At 37.8% G+C, this 22,184-nt stretch overlaps 1 protein-coding gene and 1 pseudogene across 7 annotated transcripts in view; one reads left to right on the top strand and one right to left on the bottom strand.

Moving 5' to 3' along the window:
• Nucleotides 1-22,184, bottom strand: part of RAPGEF6 (Rap guanine nucleotide exchange factor 6) — a 156,960-nt gene that overhangs the window by 36,526 nt on the left and 98,250 nt on the right. For all 6 annotated transcript variants that reach the window (XM_084886552.1, XM_084886553.1, XM_084886548.1 and 3 more), the window contains 4 exons: nucleotides 19,795-20,035; nucleotides 11,015-11,172; nucleotides 1,778-2,018; nucleotides 852-1,235 (listed from right to left, as the gene is read on the bottom strand). In XM_084886552.1, coding sequence (XP_084742678.1) covers nucleotides 852-1,235; nucleotides 1,778-2,018; nucleotides 11,015-11,172; nucleotides 19,795-20,035 — 1,024 coding nt within the window. The remainder of the gene's footprint in view (nucleotides 1-851; nucleotides 1,236-1,777; nucleotides 2,019-11,014; nucleotides 11,173-19,794; nucleotides 20,036-22,184) is intronic.
• LOC311624006 (small ubiquitin-related modifier 2-like) lies at nucleotides 7,425-8,063 on the top strand (annotated as a pseudogene). Its single transcript has one exon. The product of its transcript is annotated as a small ubiquitin-related modifier 2-like (transcript).

Below are 22,184 nucleotides of genomic sequence, written 5' to 3'. Positions count from 1 at the left end.
CTTCAACCAAGAGATAACTGGAAAGAGTGATGTCAGCGTCATGGCGGTATAAGATGTTCCTCATTTTATTCTCCCACCCAACAACAAAAATGTGGCACATATCCATGAACAAAGTGCCTCTGATGGAGTTCTGGGACCAGCACCATACTCCATGGCAGGGGTCCTCAAACTTTTTAAAGTGGGGGTCAGATCACGGTCCCTCAGACAGCTGGAGGGCCGGACTATATGAACTACTAATTCCTACTGTAACACCTCGGCTGCGCTCACTGCCCAAAAAACCTGGCGGGCCGGATCAGACTCCTCTGCGGGCTGCATGTGGCCCGCGGGCCGTAGTTTGAAGACCCCTGGTTTAGTCAGAGGCACAGACTTCTTTTCCCTTATATTATCACATTAAAAAATGACAACAGCAAACATAACAATAGCTATCTATGTGAATGTATCAAAATCATACCTATTTTTTTTTGGTCACATCAGAAAAAACAATTATTTCTGATGTGCCACAGAATTTTAGCAATTAGTTTATATGTACCAGGAGATGAGGTACTGCAAGATGCACAGAATAGAAGTCTGATGATAAATAAAGACCAACCATTGGGCAGCACTATGCAAAGGAAAAGGAGGAAAAATGGAAAACAATCACCCACACAACCCCCCCAAAAAATGTTTTAAGTAACAGAAAGATGGGAGGAACAAAGACAAAAAGCCAGAATCACAAAAATGGAAGACATATATTAGTTTTTACAAGTAAAAACCTATTAACTTTTTATCTCCTAGTCATTAATACCTAAGCAGAAAATCAGTTTCACGCCTAATATCATAACAAAATTGTACATATATTTGTACGAACTTACCTTATTATTGCAAACATGGAATTGAAGTTCTTACATTCTCGACAATGAAGTGCGATTTTAATAAAATGTTTAATAATCTTCATTCGTTTAAGCTGATTCGATTCGGTTAAAACTTCTGAGGCAACCCAGAATGTCTCTTGGTTTACAATGTCCTCAAACTCTTTCAAGTGAGTATTTCCTGTTTTGGAATCTAACTTAAAAAGATCATCAATGTATTCAGTAGGCTCAATATTACGAAACAAATCGAAGTCCCTCATTGATAGTTGAGTGGCCAGCTCAATGGTACTGAGCTGCAGCATGGATAGTTGACTTTCCTTAACTAGTTCTTGAGCGTCTTCATCTGAACATAAGGTCTCTGTTTCCATGTTATTTTTTAAATAATACCTAAAAAGGAAAAAATTGTTTTTTTAAGTGATTTTATACTTGTAAGGGTACTTTCCTTCTTTATTATTGTCAAAACATTAAAAATGTTCTAAATTTCCACATATTCATAAAAGGATAACTACTTAGAAGATAAATTGTGAAAATTATGGCTTCTTTTGCCCAAAGTATATATGGTCACATTAAAAACAAATTTATAAATTAATACAATCAGATACATGTAAATATATGTATAATTTAGTTTCTTCTCTGTATAAAACAGAGACTGAACTATATCAGTGATTCTAAAACTTTATTTTAGAAAGAGAGCTAAAATATTTAACAACCTGTCTTTCCTTTACTTTTCCCATGTTTTGATAGCCATTTTGAGTACATTTCTAAAATTATGGAGATAAGAAAAGCTGGGGCCAAAAGAAATCCTACTTCAATTGTAGGGAGAACTCGTGGCCCTACGACATGATGTTTTATTTAATATCGGTTTTGACATGGAATCTTCAAAAACACATCTAGAAAAAAGTACATTCACTAATAATAAGCACATTCACCTTCCGTTGAGCTGAATTCGATCAGCTAATTTGGAAAATTGGTCCGGAAGTCTTCTCTGTTTTATGACACCCTCAGGAGTAACAGAAACTTCACAGAGAGAATATGTGTCGGATGCACCAGTCAAACCAAATTCCTGAACAGCCTGACAAACAACTTCTTTAGCTGTAGAGTCTTTACTGATGATAATGTAGCAACTTTGTTGATCTGCTTTGAAAACTCTTATAACTTGATCAGGAATATCTATATAAGTAAAAAAATGTGCCCTGTTATTTTCAGGATATTACTTTCACCTGTTCAAAAAGCAATCTGGAACACAATGATTGTTCTCAACAGTGAAATATACATTTCTATTTCAGATAAACAGAAATTACTGTTGCATTTGATTAATAAATGTATCTATCTTTTTAGGTGACAAAATATTAATACATGTTCACAGAAAAACAAAAAGATAAAAATTAGGGTCATACTTATACATAAAACTTGGAAGCCACAATTCTTTTTATTTATTTATAAACATCTTGATGCCTTTTTTTTTTTAACATATATTTTCATTATTCAAACCCCTAATGATAGGCACACATTTCATTTTCTCTTCTCTTGTGAACATACTATAACCACATCTGGGAAGGAACAGAGAGTTGTATCTGCTAACCAGTGTAAAAATAGTCATACTCTGTTAAAGCCACCTCCCACTCGCCCCCAATGCAACAAACTGTTGTATAGTCATGTGTGAGGGATTTGGGCATCATAAATGGGCACCTCCAGAAAAGACCCACAAATGGGATTATTCAAAGGGTTAAGACAAACCCTGATGAGTTTACCAATAAAAATAACAACTTGGAAAACATTCCAGAGACAGAGAAAAGAATTCTCTGCACTAATATCAGTGTCAGTGTAAATCTCTTTTTTTATTTTAGAACTGCTACATGTATAATACATATATATTCTTTACAATCATGTTTATTACTGGGAGAAAATCATACATGCCAAAGATAATACTTGAAATGTGGCACACCTTCAAATATTAACTGATTATATAAACGATAAATATGAGACTTAGAATCAAATTGAATCAACGAAAATGAGTTAATCAGTTCAAATTTTAGGTTTGGAGCTAGACTACACTTAAAAATATAATTCTGTAAGGGCAAAATAGATATTTTAAAAGAATCATTGAGAAATACAGCATTTATTAATCTTATAATTCCCACTTCATTCATAAAATTCTGATAGGTAAATAAATGTTAGAAAAGGATTCTCAGATATCTAGACTTTTAACCCCAAGGCAAAATTTGTAGAGTGCTAACATTAATCTTGCCTAAGTAAAATAAAAGAAAATGAGATATATGAAGAATGCATACATTGACATCGAGGTTACATTAAAACCAGAGAACTTTTTCTGTATTTAAGATGATCATAAAAAGAAAAAGACTCAATCTTCTTTCCGCTTTAAATGGTTATTGTTGAATTAATATTTATGGAGTTCCTAGTATGTTCCAAGAATGTTCAGTAATAAATGAGACACAGTAATAAATGAGAAGGGCAAAGCCTTTTTTCTCAGGGATTTGCTTGTATTCAAGAGAGTAAGTGGTGGTTCAAGACAATTAAATAAATAAGACATGCCATATAGTGAAAAGTTTCAAAGGAAACACAAAGCAGTGGTAAAAGGTATCAATGATTAAGGAGTGGCAAATTTGTATAAAAGTGCCAGACAATAAATATTAAGTTTGCAAGACAAAAAACAAATCTCCACAAGAATTTTTAAACAAAATTCAAAATATAATAATAATGCAAATATAAAACATGTAAAAAAATATAAACACTGAGGTTTAGATGACACTCTAAATTAAATGTCCACTAAGACTGGTTAAATGGAATACTATTATCGTGTTTCCCCGAAAATAAGACATCCTCCGAAAATAAGACCTAGCGCAACTTTGGGAGAAAACAATTAATATAAGACACTGTCTTATTTTCGGGGAAACAGGGGTAGCTGTTTTCTGCCTTCTGACACAGAAAGGTATTCAAGTTATATTGTTAAGCGAAATGGACTAAGTGGAGAAATACTGCAGCATATCATTTGGGGTGAAGGAAATGATATACCATTTTATATGCACTGAAATCTCAGGAAAGATATAAAATTAAATGAAGAACTGCCAATTCTGGGGAGTGAAGACATTTATATTGCATCCTTTCTCTACAGTTTGATTTTTTTTTTTTTTGTTCTTTTTTTTTTTCTTTTTCACCTTGTCACACCACCGATTGAAGCAAAACAACACAACATGCTGCTGCTTCACCCAAAAGTGGCGTTTTTACTTTGCCCTTTCTTGACGGCTCAGTGGGTCATTAGTAAAAGGCCCAACGAGTGCTTTTCAAAGGGGTTACAGTTTGATTTTTAAAAAACTAATTATATGTTCATTTATAATAAAAAATCTGTTAAAATAATAGATATGCAATGTAGAATGAATTTTGAAGTTTACTAAATATTAATTAAGTTTTTAAAAAAGGTCTGTGCTATTAAATGAAAAAGAAGCAGAAGTTCCATATACAAATTCTGAAGTTTCAAAATCCTTTTAGCCCTCTTCTTGTATTAGGTTAAAAATCCTTCTCAAAAAACACTTCATGGTTCAGAATAGCATGTATACTCTAATGCTATGAATATAAAAACACATATGGTCAAAGGAAGTGACTAAAAGAATACATGCCAGAGTGGGGGCAGGGAGAAAGAGAAAGAAAAACATCAATGTGAGAAAGAAACAAGCAATTGGCTGCTTCTTGTAGGTGCCCTGGGCCCCGGAACGAACCTGCAACCTAGCTTTTCTTTTCCATGTGGAACTATGGCTATGCCCTAGAACTGAGGAGATGAGGAAGATTCCTGATGTAGTGACACAGCTCAATCATTCTAAAGGCACTGGTGCCTGAGGGGCCACCACTTCTCCCCACCAGGACATTCTATAATACAAAGTGCAGGACCACCATTCCTCAAAAATACTGAGAGAAACTAAAAATGGTGGCAGAGTAGGAAGATGCTGCACAGACATGCTCCCAGACAAACTGGAAATACAATTGAAATACGGAAAGGCTTTCTGAAAATCAGTGGAAAATTCACAGGAGAGAAACCTGATACCCAAGGCCTGAAGAAGGAGACCAGAGACTAGTAAGAGAGGTGGAGGTGCGAAAGGGCTGGCCGGGCATCCATGTACGGCAGCTGTGGGGAGGCGGAGGGTGCCACTGAGAACTCTGGAATCTAACCCCAAAGCTGGGCTCCCCAGCAGAAAGCACCAAACTGAGGAGGGGACCCACATAACATCTGGCTGTGAAAAGCAGTGGAGTGATTGTCTGCCAGGGAGTGGCAGCTGAAAGTTCAGGCACTCTCTTAAAGGGCCAATGCACAGAAATTCCCTGTGGAGCCACCCACCTTATGCTCTAGCAGAGGGAGAGTGAAGTGGACTGGAGCTGTGAGAGCAGAACCCAGGACTGGGCACTCAGGGGGTAGAGCTCAGAAGGCAGACACCCCAAGTTTCCTGGGCTGAGTCATTCCCTCACACAGCAGAGGACATCTCTCCCACATAGACATCTGCCTTGCCTGGGGGGGGGGGGGGGGGGGGAATAGTCAACACACCTTATTGGAACACATCTTGCCCAGAGGCCTCTTAAAAGATTAAAAGTAACAATTAGCCTCCAGGCAGAAGCAACTGCACCAACCAGTTAAAAAAAAGTCTAGCCACACCTGAGGACTGCATGGGGGCAATTCAAGTTGGAATCCTATTAGTCTGTAGACAGAGGCAGTCTCTGGAGGCTTCCAATCTTTGCCTGATCCAATTAGTCAGAAACAGCCTTTAACACTGTTCTGCACCAGAGATTGAGAGTCACAGAAGATCTACCTAAAACACAGTCACAAACCCAGACAACCTAAATGAGGAAACAAAGAAACAACTCCCAAATGAAAGAACTAGCGAGTTCTCCAGAAGAAGAAATAAATAAAGCAGAGATAAGAAATTTATCTGAGCCAAGACCGGTTTGTTTGGCTCAGCGAATAGAGCGTTAGCCTGCAGACTGAAAGGTCCTGGGTACGATTCCGGTCAAGGGCAAGTACCCTGGTTCCAGGCACATCTCCAGAAGGGGTGTGCAGGAGGCAGCTGATCGATGTTTCTCTCTCATTGATGTTTCTAACTCTCTCTCCCTCTCTGTAAATAATCAATAAAATATATTTTAAAAAAAAATTTATCTGAAACGAGTTCAGAGTAATGATGTTAAAAATGCTCAACAGTATGAAAAAAGATATAGTAACTATGAAAAAAGAATAGTCTGAGATAAAGAATGACATAACACAAATAACTAACACAATGGAAAAAATACACAGCAGATTAGGGGAAGCTGAGGATCGAATCAGTGAATTAGAAGAGAGAGTTGAAAACATCACTCAATTAGAGAGCCAAAAAGGAAAAAACAATTAAAAAACAGGAGGACAGCTTAAGGGAGTTGCGGGACAATGTGAACCGTATCAATATTAGGATAGTAGGTGTGCCAGAAGAGGCAGAAAGGGAGAAAGGAATAGAGAAGGTGTTTGAAGAAGTAATGGTAGAAAACTTCCCTAACCTGGTAAAGGAAAAGCTCACACAAGTTCAGGAGGCACAGAGAACCCCAAACAAGAAGAACCCAAACAGACTCACGCCCAGACACATCATAATGGAGTTCCCATAAGGCTGACACCTGATTTCTCAACAGAAACTCTACAGGCCAGAGGGAATGGCATGAAGTACTCAAGGTAATGGAAAGCAAGGGTCTGAGACCAAGATTACTATATCCAGCAAGGTTTTCATTCAAAAAAGACGGTCAAATAAGGAGTTTCCCAGATTAAAAAAAAACAAAAAAACAAAAAAAAGCTAAAGGAGTTCATCACCGCCATGCCAGCATTCCAAGACATGCTAGAGAGACTGCTGAGAAGAAGAAATAGAGAAACCTATCCATACAGAATTAGAATGGCTATAAATAACTACCTCTCATTAATAACCCTAAATATAAATTGATTAAATGCTCCAATCAAAAGGTGTAGGATAGCTGAATGGATACAAAAATATGACCCAACCAAATGCTGGCTACAAGAGACATACCTTGCAAGTGAAACACACAGGATGAAAGTGAAGGGATGGAAAAAAATTTTCATGCAAATAGAAAAGAAAAAAAACAACTGGAGTAGCAATACCCATACCCGACAAAATAGACTTTAAAAGCATCATGCTAAGTGGAATAAGCAAGTTGGAAAAAGATAAATATCATACAATATCACTCATTTGTGGAATATAATGAAGAACATAAAAATTGATGAACAAAAAGAGCCAGAAGGGGGGGGGAAATTCTAGAATATAATAGGAGTAATCTTGTTATTTGCAGATTTTAATATTTCCTACAACTTTTGTAATATCATATTATATTAGTACAATTTTGATAATATTGTTATACTTAAAATCCTTTTATTATTGAAGTATTAATGTTTATTGCATGTAATATTATATGTAAGATCATTTTTCTTGAGTAATTGGTATTTACTGCATGTAACATTATTATATTTAAGATAGTTTTTCTTGAAATATTAAGGTTTATTGCATGTAACATTATTATATTTGAAAATCGCTTCTCTTGGAGAAGCGGCAGCTGAGGAGACTCCAGCGCTCGCTATGGCCGATGAAAAGCCCAAGGAAGGAGTTAAGACTGAGAACAATGATCATATTAATTTGAAGGTGGCAGGGCAAGATGGTTCTGTGGTGCAGTTTAAGATTAAGAGGCATACACCACTTAGTAAACTAATGAAAGCCTATTGTGAATGACAGGGTTTGTCAATGAGGCAGATCAGATTCCGATTTGACGGGCAGCCAATCAATGAAACAGACACACCTGCACAGTTGGAAATGGAGGATGAAGATACAACTGATGTGTTCCAACAGCAGCAGACAGGAGGTGTCTACTAAAAAGGGAACCTGCTACTTTACTCCAGAACTCTGTTCCTCCAGACCAAGAAGACATTCTCAATTAGAAAACTGCAATTTGGTTTCAACACATCTGACTACTGCAATATAGTTTTCTCTATTCTTTAATTTTCCCCTTCCCCATTCCGTTATTGTACATAAAGTAACCGGTGCATGTGCACAAGCATTTGTATTTTTTTTTTTTTTAACTAAATGGCCAATGGTATGTTTTGATCTATAATACATCAAAAGGAGATGTGATGGGGAAAAATACTGGTTCTGTGAAAACACCCCCTTTCTCCATTAGTGGCATGCTCATTCAGCTCTTATCTTTATATCCCAGTAAGTTATTTTGCTCTCACTGTTTAGCAAAAGAACAACATAAAAGTTCTTGCATACATTGTTTGATTGGAGAATTTTAATGTTTTTCATTTATCATTGTAAAACCAAGGACAGTTTTATAAGTTTTTTGTATGTAGCTGTTACTTGTAGGACAATCTGTCTTTAAGTAGGGATAAATTACTCTAAAAATGAATCCTAGATAGTTTTCCCTTCAAGTCAAGTGTCTTGTTGTTTAAATAAAATTCTTTTTAAAAAATAAATAAAATGGCTTCTCTTGAAATAATAAAAAAACAAACAAAAAACCACGGAATTCATGTGAAAAAATAAATAAAATAAAAAAGAACACCAGTTTACAGTGGCAACCTTATAAGAGAATGGAAAAGTTCTTCTTTCTGCTTCATTCAGTTCTTTCTCATTTGATTTAAAAAAAAAAACACAAAAAAACTACATATAAACATAAGCAATAAAAAGCATAGAATCTTCAAAATACTTACAGTAAAAACCAACAGCTGTAGGCAGGAAAAACAAAGCAAAACCACAAAAAGGTCAGCAATCAAAAACAAACTATTCAACAGTTCTGTAGCTTTTTACCTACTTTCTAGTAACTTAAACATGTAGCATAAACATAGTTGCGATAAAGATAGATCAAATTAATTAACCTTGGCTGATGTCATATATATACTGCAATATATAAAATCCAATGCTTCATATATAATCCAACCTGAATTTAAAATGAATGATAATGAACATTTTATTCAACATAAATATAAATAGCACCATAAAAAGCCTTTCATAAAGTTGCACATTTTGGAGTTTAAAAATATAATTTATAAGTTAAATACCAATTTTATATGTGGTCATTTATATTGTTGCAGACTAAGCTTTGCAGACAGATCTTTCCTAAATGGATTTTAAAAAAGCATCTTCAATCTTGTCACTATATTTTCAATGAGAAAAGTATGCAATCAATCTGAAATGAAATTTAGTAGCAACTCCTTTTAGGAATTCTAAAGTTTAGCACCATGAGGCTTAGTTTTTAAATTTTAAAACTCCAATCTCTTCCATCCATTCCCCCCAGCCAAATCCCCAACATCCCTCTCTTCTCTCTCCTTTTTCTACAACCCACTCTTCATCATCTTAATCCCACTTCAACATATTCCGGTGGCAAAAATACAGCCATAGGATCATTCAATCTATAAATCAGATGTCCCTAAAAACTTGTCTTATGAAAATACAGGCAGACCTCATTCTATTGCACTTCACTTTACTGAGCTTCACAGATGACGGGCATTTACAAACTGAAGGCCAAGATCCTCCAATAGCAAAAAGACTATGACTCACTTTACTGTGATGTTTGCTTTATTATGGTGGTCTGAAATCAAACTTGCAATATCTCTGAGGTATGCATGGGTGAATACTGTATTTGTGTTTTGATAATGTGAGAATATTTTACTTGTGAATGCAGAATAAGAAGTACTACTCTGGAATACTCACACAGATATGGAAATAAATTCTTATGATAAGCAATTGAGAGTCAACAAAAATTTTTGTGCTCGAGATTTCTGGAAAAGGACTATTGCAAAGGGACCTGGGTTTCCCTGATGAGTATTGAGGAAGAAGAAAAAGTTTGCAGGATATGCAGGGAGAGACCACCACACATTGTGAACAGCATGAGCAAAGAGAGTTCTGAAGGTACATGACGTACTCAGGAAAGATGGATGCGGTGTCAGTGGACAGAATGGAGGCACAGGAAGCTAAGAAAAGGGTTTATGACATGCTGTGAAAACTGGACCCTGATAGGCTTGCTTAGTTACCTTTTCAGATAAATAGTTTACTTTATACCATGGTAACAACTCCTTATAATTAACTTTGATCAAATATCTGAAGTGGTTTCTATCTCATGACTGAATCTTAATACAGAAGTCACTAGAAATATATAAGGTAACTATAAAGGTAATTATAAAATCTTTGTTCTAGAGAAAACACAGTGGTAGTCACGTAGAGAGCAGGATGTGCCAAAGACAGATTAGTGAGTAAAGAGGCAAGTAAAATAAAAAGAAACAGTGTGTAGAATGACTTTCACTAATTTTTATGTTATGTCTATAGTTTTTAAGTTACTATAAAGTATAAGCTTTTCTATTACTCTTGTATTTCCTCCTTTCTAATACTGAGACTTATGTGATTTGAGTGCCCGCTGTACACTAGCTGCTAGGAATTTCAGTACTGAAGCTGAAGCACACAATGCCGATCTTTTTGGAGGTACGTTTTTCCCTCCTCTTCTTGGACCCAGTTATGTATTTCAGTTCTTACCTGTATGCATCTTTTATTGAAAGCCATTCAAATCATTGCAAGTGATGAATAATTTTTCAAAGCCGAAGTGTTTCTTCCTCATAATGAAATCTTAAATTATATAGTTAAATGACAATTTCTGCCTTTGTGTATCAACAAACGCAGAACCATTAACTTGATGCCAGACACTGAAAGTTTGAGCACCAATAAAAAAAGGTGCTATAGTACTTTTACAATACATGACAAAAACTTAGCTTCAGATGATGGGGGAAAATCAGTGTTTGTAGAACATTATGAACCCTTTTCTATATATCAGAGAGAATGATATAATCTAAGTCAGGCACTTAGATTAAAGTGACCATATCCACACCCTGGATAACATGCTTGTTTTTGGCTCAGAAGTATCTGTTCTCACTCCCCTGTTTGGATTGGGGTTATCAAAAGATACCCACATTGAAGGAAGTATCACTTCAGCTTAGACATAAAGACAAAATCTTCTCTTTAGCTTTCTTAAGTCTTAATCTAGAGGTAGGAAAAGAAGTCTGCAAGTAAACCTAGCATTTGCTGCACAAGGCCTAACCATCTATTTGTCCACTTGGTACAATATCACTATAAAAAAATCACACACAAAGAAATCACCTGAAGGATTGGAAAAATCCAACATGCTGGTAGTAGGCTGCAGGAGATCCGGGCTGCTGGATGACAGTGTTCCAGGGATGGGCATTATAGCCAGACTGTGTCTGCAGTGTCTCGTTCCCACAATGCTGTCGTCTTGTGATTGGCTCAGGCCTCCGTCACTTCAAAAGAATGTCATATATCACTTTAAAGTATTTGAGGTTCTAATAATAAACATTACTGTTCTCCGTGCACTAAGGCATATAGAACCAATTCAAAGCGGTGAATTTAACAATTAGATTTTTTTTTAAAAAAGGGAAACTGTAATAATGAAAATGGCAATAAAATGCTTTTTAACAATGACACTCAAATAAAAGTTAACTTATACATCTAAGAGTTCTACCACCTCATAGAGCAGTGGTTCTCAAACCTTTCTAATGCTGTGACCCGTTAATAGTTCCTCATGTTGTGGTGACCCCAACCATAAAATTATTTTCGTTGCTACTTCATAACTATAATCTTGCTACTGTTAATGAATCGTAATGTAAACACCTGTGTTTTCTGATGGTCTTAGGCCCTACAGCAGCGCTAGCTAGTAAAACAGTCCTATTCAAATATTGGATAACCATAAAAAGTTTCCATCTGGATCAATAATCAATATACCACTTATTTCTAAGGGTTATACTTATGTTAAAATCAATGCTTTAGGTTAATATTAATTTTCATCTAAATTTTATTAAATGTAGCATTCTACCTAGACCTTGCTACACATACAAACTGAGGTATCACAGAATACTTACCTATTAGCAAGGAATGGATTAATGAAAAATGAGTAATATGGGATTCATCTAGAATATATTAGGAGTAAAAAAATGGATTTAGGCAGATTAGGAAACTATGCAAGATGAAATGTAGAGGTCTATTAAATAAACAACTAAAGGAGTGTTAATAGCCAAAGAAGAAAGAGCCAGGACAAGAGAGCAGTCAGAGAAAGCATCACGACATAGAAGACAGCCAAGGTAAGCATTTCAATAGCAAGCTAAGTCAGATAGACCTGGGTTATTAGCTGTGTGACCTCAGGGACTTTTCTGTTTCTAGTCCTTGATTTCTTCATCTAAAAATGTAAATAGTACTATCTCCCAGGATTAGTTTAAAGATTAAATTAGGCAACGTAGGTGAACATATGACATAGAGAAAAATAGGATTCCTATTTTTAAGAAGATGGTGAAGTATTTTTACCAAAATTAAAATCGAACAGTAGAAATAAGAAAGGATTTTAAGCAATTCACACTGAAATATAGTAAGGGTCAGGGTGGGTATGACAGGTAAAGGCACTAAAAAAATAGAAAATGTTTCCCTGAGTAGAGAAGGCAGTCTAATTTAACAGAAAAAGCAAAGGAAATATCTTATTTAATAAGTAATTTGAGCTTGTGCTAAACTGGCTCCTTATAATTAGGGGTATTTTCCTGAAGATCAGAACTAACTGTTTTAAGTAAGAGAAAAAAAGGAAGCAGGGGCTTTTCACAGATATAGTATCTACAGCTTAATAAGTAATTTGGCAACAATTTAAATTATGTAGTAAATAAGAGACTTTTAAAAAATATTATGGTCTTTTATAAATTTTTGTAAACAAACCTGCCAATTTTTGGACACAGAGGGTCAGATAACTGAATCCAAGGAAGCAAACTGTTAAAAGAGATTAGTCAGTCCTACTAATCTCTTAAAAGTTGTCAAAAACAACTTTAACAATGTTAAAATGTTACAATTTCCTATTAAAATAGGTTGTATTAGCTGCAATAAGTTGAGATTTAGAGACTAAGAGAAATGTACAAAATATTCCAAGTTCTTAACTCTCTTACTAATCTTATTTAATATTACTTGTTTTTTTTTTTTGTTTTTTTTTTTTAATAAGCAATAGATTTAACACTGTAGCTATAATTTAAAGCTGGTTACAAATCCATGTTAATTAAGGTGTGAGCATGTATAAATGAAAACCATAGTCATGTTAGGTACAACTCATGCTATGACATGAATGAAGTAATATCTAATTGGCCAAGTATCCATGCTTGTTTGGAAGCTGAATAAAGCCTATTTGCAAGTAATTATGCCGTTTCTTACCAAAACAGTCTCCTGAGGTGATGCAGTAACAGAAACAAGACAGTTTTGAAAAATTCCTTAATAATTCCCTGACACTAAATTTATTTAAAGTATATTTTAGTTTTATATTATGAAACTAAAAAGGCAGTGTAAATATCAATATGGAAATAAAAATAATCCCAATATTAAAAGAAAAAAACCATGCTGACAAGAAATGAGGAGGAACAATTATTTCTAATAAGAAAATAAGGCAGTCTATTTCTCGGACTGTTATAATGAATAATATAAAGATGTTACTTAGACAATCTGTGATTAAAGAAAACAAAAGCTGAGTGATTAAAAACATAGGCGATCAGAATTCCTGAACTGTGAAATAATCTCAGGTCAATAAAAACCACATTGCTATGCCTTAATTTACAAATGTTATTCAAAATCAGTATCTTTTTTTTAACTTCTAATTTTCAGGAGCATTCTTACATTTTAAAATTATGTCATGGCTAGGGATTTTGAGAATTATCCGTTCTTATTTGTTCCTTGCATTCACTTTCTTTTGCTCATCTCACAGATGTAGACATTCTCTCTCAGAGTATCTCTATGAAAACTTATCCTCTACTCTAGAGAAATGTGATGCAAAAGGTAGAGACCAAGTGCCCCTTCCAGAGTCATGGAACATAGGTGTTCAGAAATTGGGGAACTAAAGTCATTAATTTTTTTACATTAAAAAATATTCAAAGCAGAAAACCTAAAAAATACAGAAAACTAGCAAGCAAGAAAAAATTACTAGTAAAAACCACACCTTAGTAAATACCATAACATGTATTCTAGTCAGTTTTGCAGTATAGGGTGAATGGCCAGATTATTATGATCTCTGAACGCATAATAATCTGGCCACTCAGTGTATATATTTTAGAGGCCCAGTAGATGAATTTGTGCATGGGTGGGGTCTGGCCAGCCTGGCCAAGGGGAGAGGACATGGGTGGCTGGCCGGCCTGCCTGCTGGTCAAACTACTGGTCGAGGAAACAATTTGCATACTAGCCTTTTATTACATAGAATATACACTGAATAGTCAGATTATTATGCGTTCAGAGATCATAATAATCTGGCCACTCAGTGTATATATCACAATTATTTAACCAACTAGAGGCCCGATGCACGAAGATTCGTGCAAGAATGGGTCTTCCTTCCCTGGCTGCCGTTACTGTCTTTGCTCCGGCCTTTCTTTCTTTCTTTTTAAAAAAAAATATATTTTATTGATATTTTACAGAGAGGAAGGGAGAGAGATAGAGAGCTAGAAACGTCGATGAGAGAAAAACATCGACCAGCTGCCTCTTGCACACCCCCTACCGGGGATGTGCCCGCAACCAATGTACATGCCCTGGACCAGAATCGAACCTGGGACCTTTCAGTCCGCAGACCAATGCTCTATCACTGAGCCAAACCGGTTTCGGCCAAGAGCTGCCTTTCTGCCTTCCCACGCTGCATAGAGGCCAGGAGCAGCTGGGGTGGTGCTGAACCCTTGGCACCTGCATATGCAAATTAACCTGCCAGCTTTGTTGTGTTAATTTGCATACTCACTCCTGATTGGCTGGTGGGCTCCACAAAGGTACAATCAATTAGTATATTACTTTAAAAAATATATATATATTTTATTGATTTTTCACAGAGAGGAAGAGAGAGGGATAGAGAGTTAGAACATCGATGAGAGAGAATCATCGATCAGCTGCCTCTTGCACACCCTCTACTGGGGATGTGCCTGCAACCAAGGTACATGCCCTTGACCGGAATCGAACCCGGACCTTTCAATCCGCAGGCTGACGCTCTATCCACTGAGACAAACCAGTCCTGGCTAGTATATTACTCTTTTATTAGGTAGATTGCTTTACTATCTACACTAATAAAAGAGAAACATGCAAAATGACCATCACTTCGCTATGCCCACCAGTTAATTAGGAGTATGCAAATTAACACAACAAAGATCAACAAAGATAACGGCAGCCCTGCCCCCCCAGCTGCTCTGGGCCTTTGGGAAGCACACATGTAGGCACAGAGTGGTCTGGCAGAGTGGGACACCTACTATGAGGGGGAGGGCCGGGTCGGAGGGAGCTACAGGAGCAGCGCTCTGCCCGAAGTGAAGACTGAAGGCGGTGGCCAGAGAGAAGGCTTGGGTCCTGGGTGCCAGAGGAAAACCGGTGCTGGCAGCTGGGAGGAGAAAGGCCTATTGCACAAATCTCTTTATGCAACAGACCTCTAGTAGATAATATTACTGAGACATCCATAAATTAACCTGAATCTAATTACTAAAAATTGAATTATTGAATCAAAGGTATGAACCTTCTTAAAGTTCTTCATAAAAAACCTGCCCAAATGCTTTATAGAACTGAAACCGGTTTGGCTCAGTGGTAGAGCGTCGGTCTGCGGACTGAAAGGTCCCAGGTTCGATTCCGGTCAAGGGCAGGTACATTGGTTGCGGGCACATCCCCGATGGGGGATGTGTAAGAGGCGGCTGGTTAATGTTTCTCTCTCATCGATGTTTCTAGCTCTCCATCCCTCTCCCTTCCTCTCTGTAAAAAAACCAAATGCTTTATAGAAAGGTTGCATCATTTTATATTTCCAGAGAAGATAAGCTTATTATCTTCTCTGCTAGAGGCATAGTGCATAAATTAATGAGTGGGTAGGGTCCCTAGGCCTGGCCAGTGATCAGTGAGGGGACCGGTAGGGCAATTGGGAGGCCCCACTGGCCCCTGTCTTGGCCAGCCTGACCCCCGCTGCTGGTTGCCTCCCTTTGTGGGGTGACCGACAGGATGATCGGAGGGTCCCCACTAGTACCCACCTTGGCTGGCCTGGAGCCTGCGGGCAGCTCCTGTGTTAAGCGTCTGCCCATGGTGGTCGGAGTGTGTCATAGAAACCAGTCATTTGACTGTTCAGTCCATTTGCATATTAGGCTTTTATTATATAGTACTAGTGGTCTGGTGCATGAAATTTGTGTAATTAAAAGATAATTAATTAGAGAAAATATTTTATTATTACTATTTGCCCTTTCTCTATAATAAAAGTGTCAGAGATGAAACAAACTTAGTAAAATAATGTATGAAAATCTTTCTCTTGTCAGAGTTTGGGGCACACCATGGGACCCAGAGTCAAGTCCCCATCCACCTGCGTGCACCTTGAAATCATGTGAGACCCAGACCTGGCTGGACACACCCCAATTGGGCAAAATCCAGTCCCGGCTGGCCCCAACCCTGTCAAGCCCTGCTGGACAGGGGCAAGGGGCAGCCTCAGGTCCTGTCAAGCCCCACCGGGTGGAACGGCGTGCTTTAAGGTCATCCATCCAGCAGGTCCCTGCTGACTGCTCGTTACAAGAATCCTGCCTCCACTGTGGGCACAGCCATATTGTGTTATGGGAACCCAGCCTCCACTATGCGTGCCACAATCTTGTGATGGCGTGAGGGTCAATTGGCATATTACCTCTTTATTATATAGGATGTTACAAATTCTGTCCTTAACTATTTTTTTTCAATCTTTAATTAAACAGTTTCCTGTTTAAATTTTATGTCCTTGATTATTATTGATGCAGAACATGTTTCATGTACTCTATTTTTCTATAGAAGTTTTCTATCTAGTGATTCTTTTGCTTGTATAACAAAAAGGGTTGTCTAGCCGAAACCGGTTTGGCTCAATGGATAGAGCGTGGGCTTGGGGACTGAAGGGTCCCGGGTTTGATTCCGGTCAAGGGCATGTACCTTGGTTACAGGCATATCCCCAGTAGGGGGTGTGCAAGAGGCAGCTGATTGATGACTCTCTCTTATCGATGTTTCTAACTCTGTATCTCTCTCCCTTCCTCTTTGTACAAAAATCAATAAAATATATATTAAAAAAAAAAGGGTTGTCTAAATTTATTTTAATTGATCAAGTATCAAGAAATATGACATACATTCTCAAAAATGAAAAACGGCCACTCTGGAAAGTAAAATAACAAAACAGTTCTCTCTGCAAAATGGATTCCAATAGAAAACCTTTATAATTTCTATTAAAATAATCTATTTCTTGGTATTTATATGGCTGAAATAGCATTTTACTTAATCAAAACATGTTCAGAAGAGACAGCCAGTTTAAAATGAACTCTTGAAGGGCAGCATTTTATTCATATTCGTATTCACAGCCAGCAGTCTCCTACTGGCACAAAGCAAGAGACTCAATAAATATTTGTTAATGAAAAAAAAAAATCCCTCTGAGTTTAAGTAAAACTTCTACTAGATCTTTTTTTTTTTTTGTACCAATATAAATAAATAATGCTTGAAAATATTTAATTAATTGCTCCTTGGACATTTCCATGTCTCTACTGTAACCAAAGATAGAAGTCAAAGATTGGCACACATTTGGTCCTGTCCAAAACATCCATAGAGACATTAGGTTGAAAAGGTCTTGAAATCTGGTCCTGTCAAAACGTCCTTGAAAATATTTGGTCCATATCAAATGATTCTAAGTATTTAAATCCCAATCTGAATCCCAACCCACTTAGGCTAATGAGGAAGGAAAGATTACTGTTGGAAATACAGTCACAACACAGTTAGACCAATAAAACACAATAGCATTTCTTATATACTTATCCTGTAAACCAAAAGTAAAAATAACTCTTGTAGGCTATTTGAACTCAGGGACTTTTTCTAAGCTTGGACATTTCTGGACAGGACCAACTGTCTGGCAAGGAATCCAAGAGGAGTAACCAATTCATACTCCTGAAGAAGACACAGTGGAGATGTTGATTTAGCTATCTGACACCGGAATATAGCTGGTTGGAATGTGAAGTTAACAAGCTAAAGTCAGTTACAATCAGTGTACTCTAGTTTTTGAAGACACATGTCACAACAGTGCCACTGTTGAAAATGGGAACCACTTATGGAAGATATGTTTTCCAGACCCAACCCACCAGGGTTTCTGGAAAAGGAACTCAGGACACTACCTCCTGAGGAACTCTCCTTGTACACTACACTCTTTTCTGCCTCTAGTCCTCTATCCCTTTTCCTTTCCCTCAGAGCCTCATCCAGTGACTTCTGCACATGCCAAATTATCCCCAATCTCTTCAGGGTGAGCTGGCCCTCTTTCATTCTTCTTACTCAAGGCTCATTAGTTAGAACAAGACTTTTCTTACAGTATTGGCTGTGCTGCTACAGTATGCTCATATTATAAGAACTTTGCTATTTTAAAGTTATGACTTTTATAGAACATTCACCTCAAGGAGAGCAGTATTCTGAAAGGAATGAGTAATCAACGTTCTAGACATGAGTGACCTCAAGAACAGAGCTCAGGATGTTTCAATCCTCCGTGAGCCTCAAATTTAATGAAGGGCAAATTTGTTTCCCAGACTAGAAATAACATTTCAAGAACATTTCCCAATCAGGAAATCTTTTGAGATCTTGACGTAAAAGATGAGAGCTGACATTTACCTATTTCAAAGTTGCCTCCTAATTAGTCTCCTTGCTATTACTGCTAATTTTGCTGCACCTCCAATCCCAAGCTACAAATACTCTAACAGAGAAGTTCCTAAAAGCACAAATCTTGTAACATCTTAAGTCTTCTCTGGCTCCCTAGTATGACATAATAAAGTCCTTATCTGAGGCATAATATTAAAAATCCTTCATAATCTAGCACTTACTGATCTCTTTTGCTTCACCTTTAGGTACACACACACACACACACACACACACACACACAATCTATTCAAACCTACCAGGCTTGTTCAGGCTTTTGTACATTATCAAAGCACTTATCCTCTAATGCACCACTGGCCTGCTTTCCCTTTCAGATAACCAACTCTTGAAGGACAAGAACTTGTTCTACTGACCATTCCATATTTCTATCTCTGGACATTGTGCCTAATGTATAATAAATGTGTGAAAGGGTTTCTGGTATGAATTCCTTAGAGGTAGGAACTACCTCTTTTCAGCTTGATAATTATCATTTGTCATATTGCCAGGATCCAGAAGCCAAATAAGTATTTTCTTGGAGCATGTTTTGTTTGAATATTCTTTCTTTTTTCCCCCTGACTGTGCCGGCCTACTCTGCTTAAGTACTGTATTTGATTAGAACTTTTGTGATTGCTTAAAGAAATAGATAATGTAGAATATACATGACATAATATATGCCAGACTCATTTCCAGTCATGACACTGCAGTGGACTGATTTCATCAGTATTTTATAGACCTTAATTTACATAGAAAATCTTGAACTTTCACTCAGTTTTAGTGACATCTCATTTTGGAAATAGAAACAGATTTGATTAATAAGGTCAACTTTAGAATTAAAGAGGGAATAAATAGTGCAATAAGAAAAAGTTAATTTAAAAAACAAAAACTAGTTAGTGAATGTGTCCCAAGATTTAAGGTGTCCAAATTTGTAGGTAAAAGGACTGAAACTATACCAAAAATATACCTCTTCCCCCCAAAATATTTTATAAAATGGCAGTTGTTTCTAAAATTCAAAAGAAGGCTGATAGAAGACTATATAATCTAAAACTGGTAACTTCAATGAAAAGATGGGGAGATATTCAGAATTTATTCTTTTTTACTTCTGGATCACTTATAGATTTTATGATATATTAGTTTATAAAAAAAGAAAAAAAAAAAACTGACCCAAATTTCACTTCCCCCAATTAAAAATTTATAGTCAACAAGAAAATGCCCACATGACTGAGAATGGCATTACATACCTAAATAGTTTGGGAGGCAAGATACTAAATCGTGTTTTATCCAAAATTTTCCTGATTTTGTTTCTTCCACCTGAAACAGTATTTGCTTTTAGTTTCTTATGTCCTTTCTCCTGTGGTGCCTGCTCAATGTCTCCTGGTACATCCTGGATTGAATGGCGATTGCTTTTTTTTTCAGCAATTTTGGGAATGTGAGGAACACCAGATTTCTCTTGTTCAGTCCTACTAAGTAACTCTTTGAACACTGTGGGAATAAATAAATAAACTTGTCATTTCTTCAGGTTAGAAAGCTTTTATGTCAACAGCAAATTTTGAAGATAAACAGTCACTTTTTTTAATCACTTGACCTATCACAGCCTTATTTATTCATGAAATTTATGTCCTTCCCTTATCAGTTATATCCACTTCTCGTTGCAGTTTTTGTACCTGACTATACTGCTAATATTTTCTAAGAGTGATTAAAAATAAAAAGTGAGGAAAATGGAAAGGAGGTAGACAGCCAGCCAGCATGTTTGAGAAGTTCAGGGGTTCCTATTTAGAAAATAAGCTATATAATTGCTCATCAACTCAGATTTTATTAAAGCAGACGAGGCCCGATGCACGAAAACTCATGCAAGAGTAGGCAGGCCTGCCTTCCCCTGGCTGCCAGCAGCGGCTTCCCTCCAGCACCCGGGACATGGGCTGCAGGCACTGGCTTCGCTATGGCACCGTGATCCGGGCTGGGTTCCCTCCGGCTGCCCGCAGGCACCCAGAACCCGGGCTGGCTTCCCTCCGGCCACCCGCAGGCACCCGGGACCCGGGCTGGCTGGGTTCCCTCCGGCCGCCCGCAGGCACCCAGAACCCGGGCTGGCTTCCCTCCGGCCGCCCGCAGGCGCCCAGAACCCGGGCTGGCTTCCCTCCGGCCGCCCGCAGGCACCCAGAACCCGGGCTGGCTTCCCTCCGGCCGCCCGCAGGCACCCGGGACCAGGGCTGGGTTCCCTCCGGCCGCCCGCAGGCACACCCGGGACCAGGGCTGGCTTCCCTCCGGCCGCCCGCAGGCACCCGGGACCCGGGCTGGCTTCCCTCCGGCCGCCCGCAGGCACCCGGGACCCGGGCTGGGTTCCCTCCGGCCACCTGCAGGCACCCGGGACCAGGGCTGGCTTCCCTCCGGCCGCCCGCAGGCACCCGGGACCCGGGCTGGCTTCCCTCCGGCCGCCCGCAGGCACCCGGGACCCGGGCTGGGTTCCCTCCAGCCACCCGCAGGCACCCGGGACCAGGGCTGGCTTCCTGCTGGCCCCGGCTTCTTCAGGAAGGACATTCGAAAGATGTCCAGTCTAATTAGCATATTACCCTTTTATAATCATAGATATTTAGATTCTATTATTTATGCTACCCTGTTTCCCCGAAAATAAGACAGTGTCTTATATTAATTTTTTCTCCCAAAGTTGTGCTAGGTCTTATTTTCAGGGATGTCTTATCTTTCCATGCGCTAGGTCTTATTTTCGGAGGATGTCTTATTTTGGGGGAAAAACGGTACTTGTAATGATAAGATGAGATGAGATATAAGTACTACATTGGGCTCAGTTTTGTAAAAGTTAGCCATTAAAAAAATTGGAAGAACTTTGCTTGACCTGCTTTTACCAGAAATAAATAATGCTACATTTGGTAACATATGACAACTTCCTCAATGTTACACTCACGAGACTTAATGTCACTCAATAAAATAAAGCAACTAAAAAACATTCACTACAGTGGTATGAAGTGAAAAGCCAATCAAGTGTCCTTAGATAACTTTCTATGGACCCTAAGTCTGGTGTGTTACCTCATCCTTAGGAGAATACAAGTGCATTGGGGGACTTGCCTGTCTAGCAATCTCTTTGCCAAGATTCACTTTTCAACTTGTGAGAGGAGCTTAATCTCCCTGGGATCAGGCAAAAGAAAGAAATATCTATAAGAGGCTATATATCTAGAAGCTATTTTAGAAAAATCTATCACCTTTTTTTTTCATTAAGTAATATCATGAAAAAGTTTTTTTGGTGGTGGTGGTCGTTTAAAATGTATGTTCTTAAATAAGACAGATGAACTGCTAGAAGAAAAAAAGCACACACTAAAAAGATAAATGCTAAAGTAGAAGTAAACTTTCCTAAAAACATGTGGTGCCTTTGGGGGTAGGGGATGTCTGAATGAAAGATGGTGATTGCATATTTTTAAATATTCAGGTCTTCAGCCCCCGAGATGTGGAACTGAAGGTTAACAGTTACTCTGTACCTCCATAGAAGACAAGCTGTAAACTGTATAAATATGCCCAACCACAGAGAACTGTGATAGTTCTCAGTTATTTCGGGGGATAAATCAGTTTTTCACTACATCCAGGACTAATAAGTAAGATTCAAATGAACAAAGCCTTAATTAAG

Source organism: Pipistrellus hanaki (assembly GCF_964339955.1).
Source record: "Pipistrellus hanaki genome assembly, chromosome: 5".
Classification (NCBI taxonomy): domain Eukaryota; kingdom Metazoa; phylum Chordata; class Mammalia; order Chiroptera; family Vespertilionidae; genus Pipistrellus; species Pipistrellus hanaki.
The sequence above is the reverse complement of the archived record's forward strand: the minus strand, read 5'-3'. Positions and strand labels throughout refer to the sequence as shown.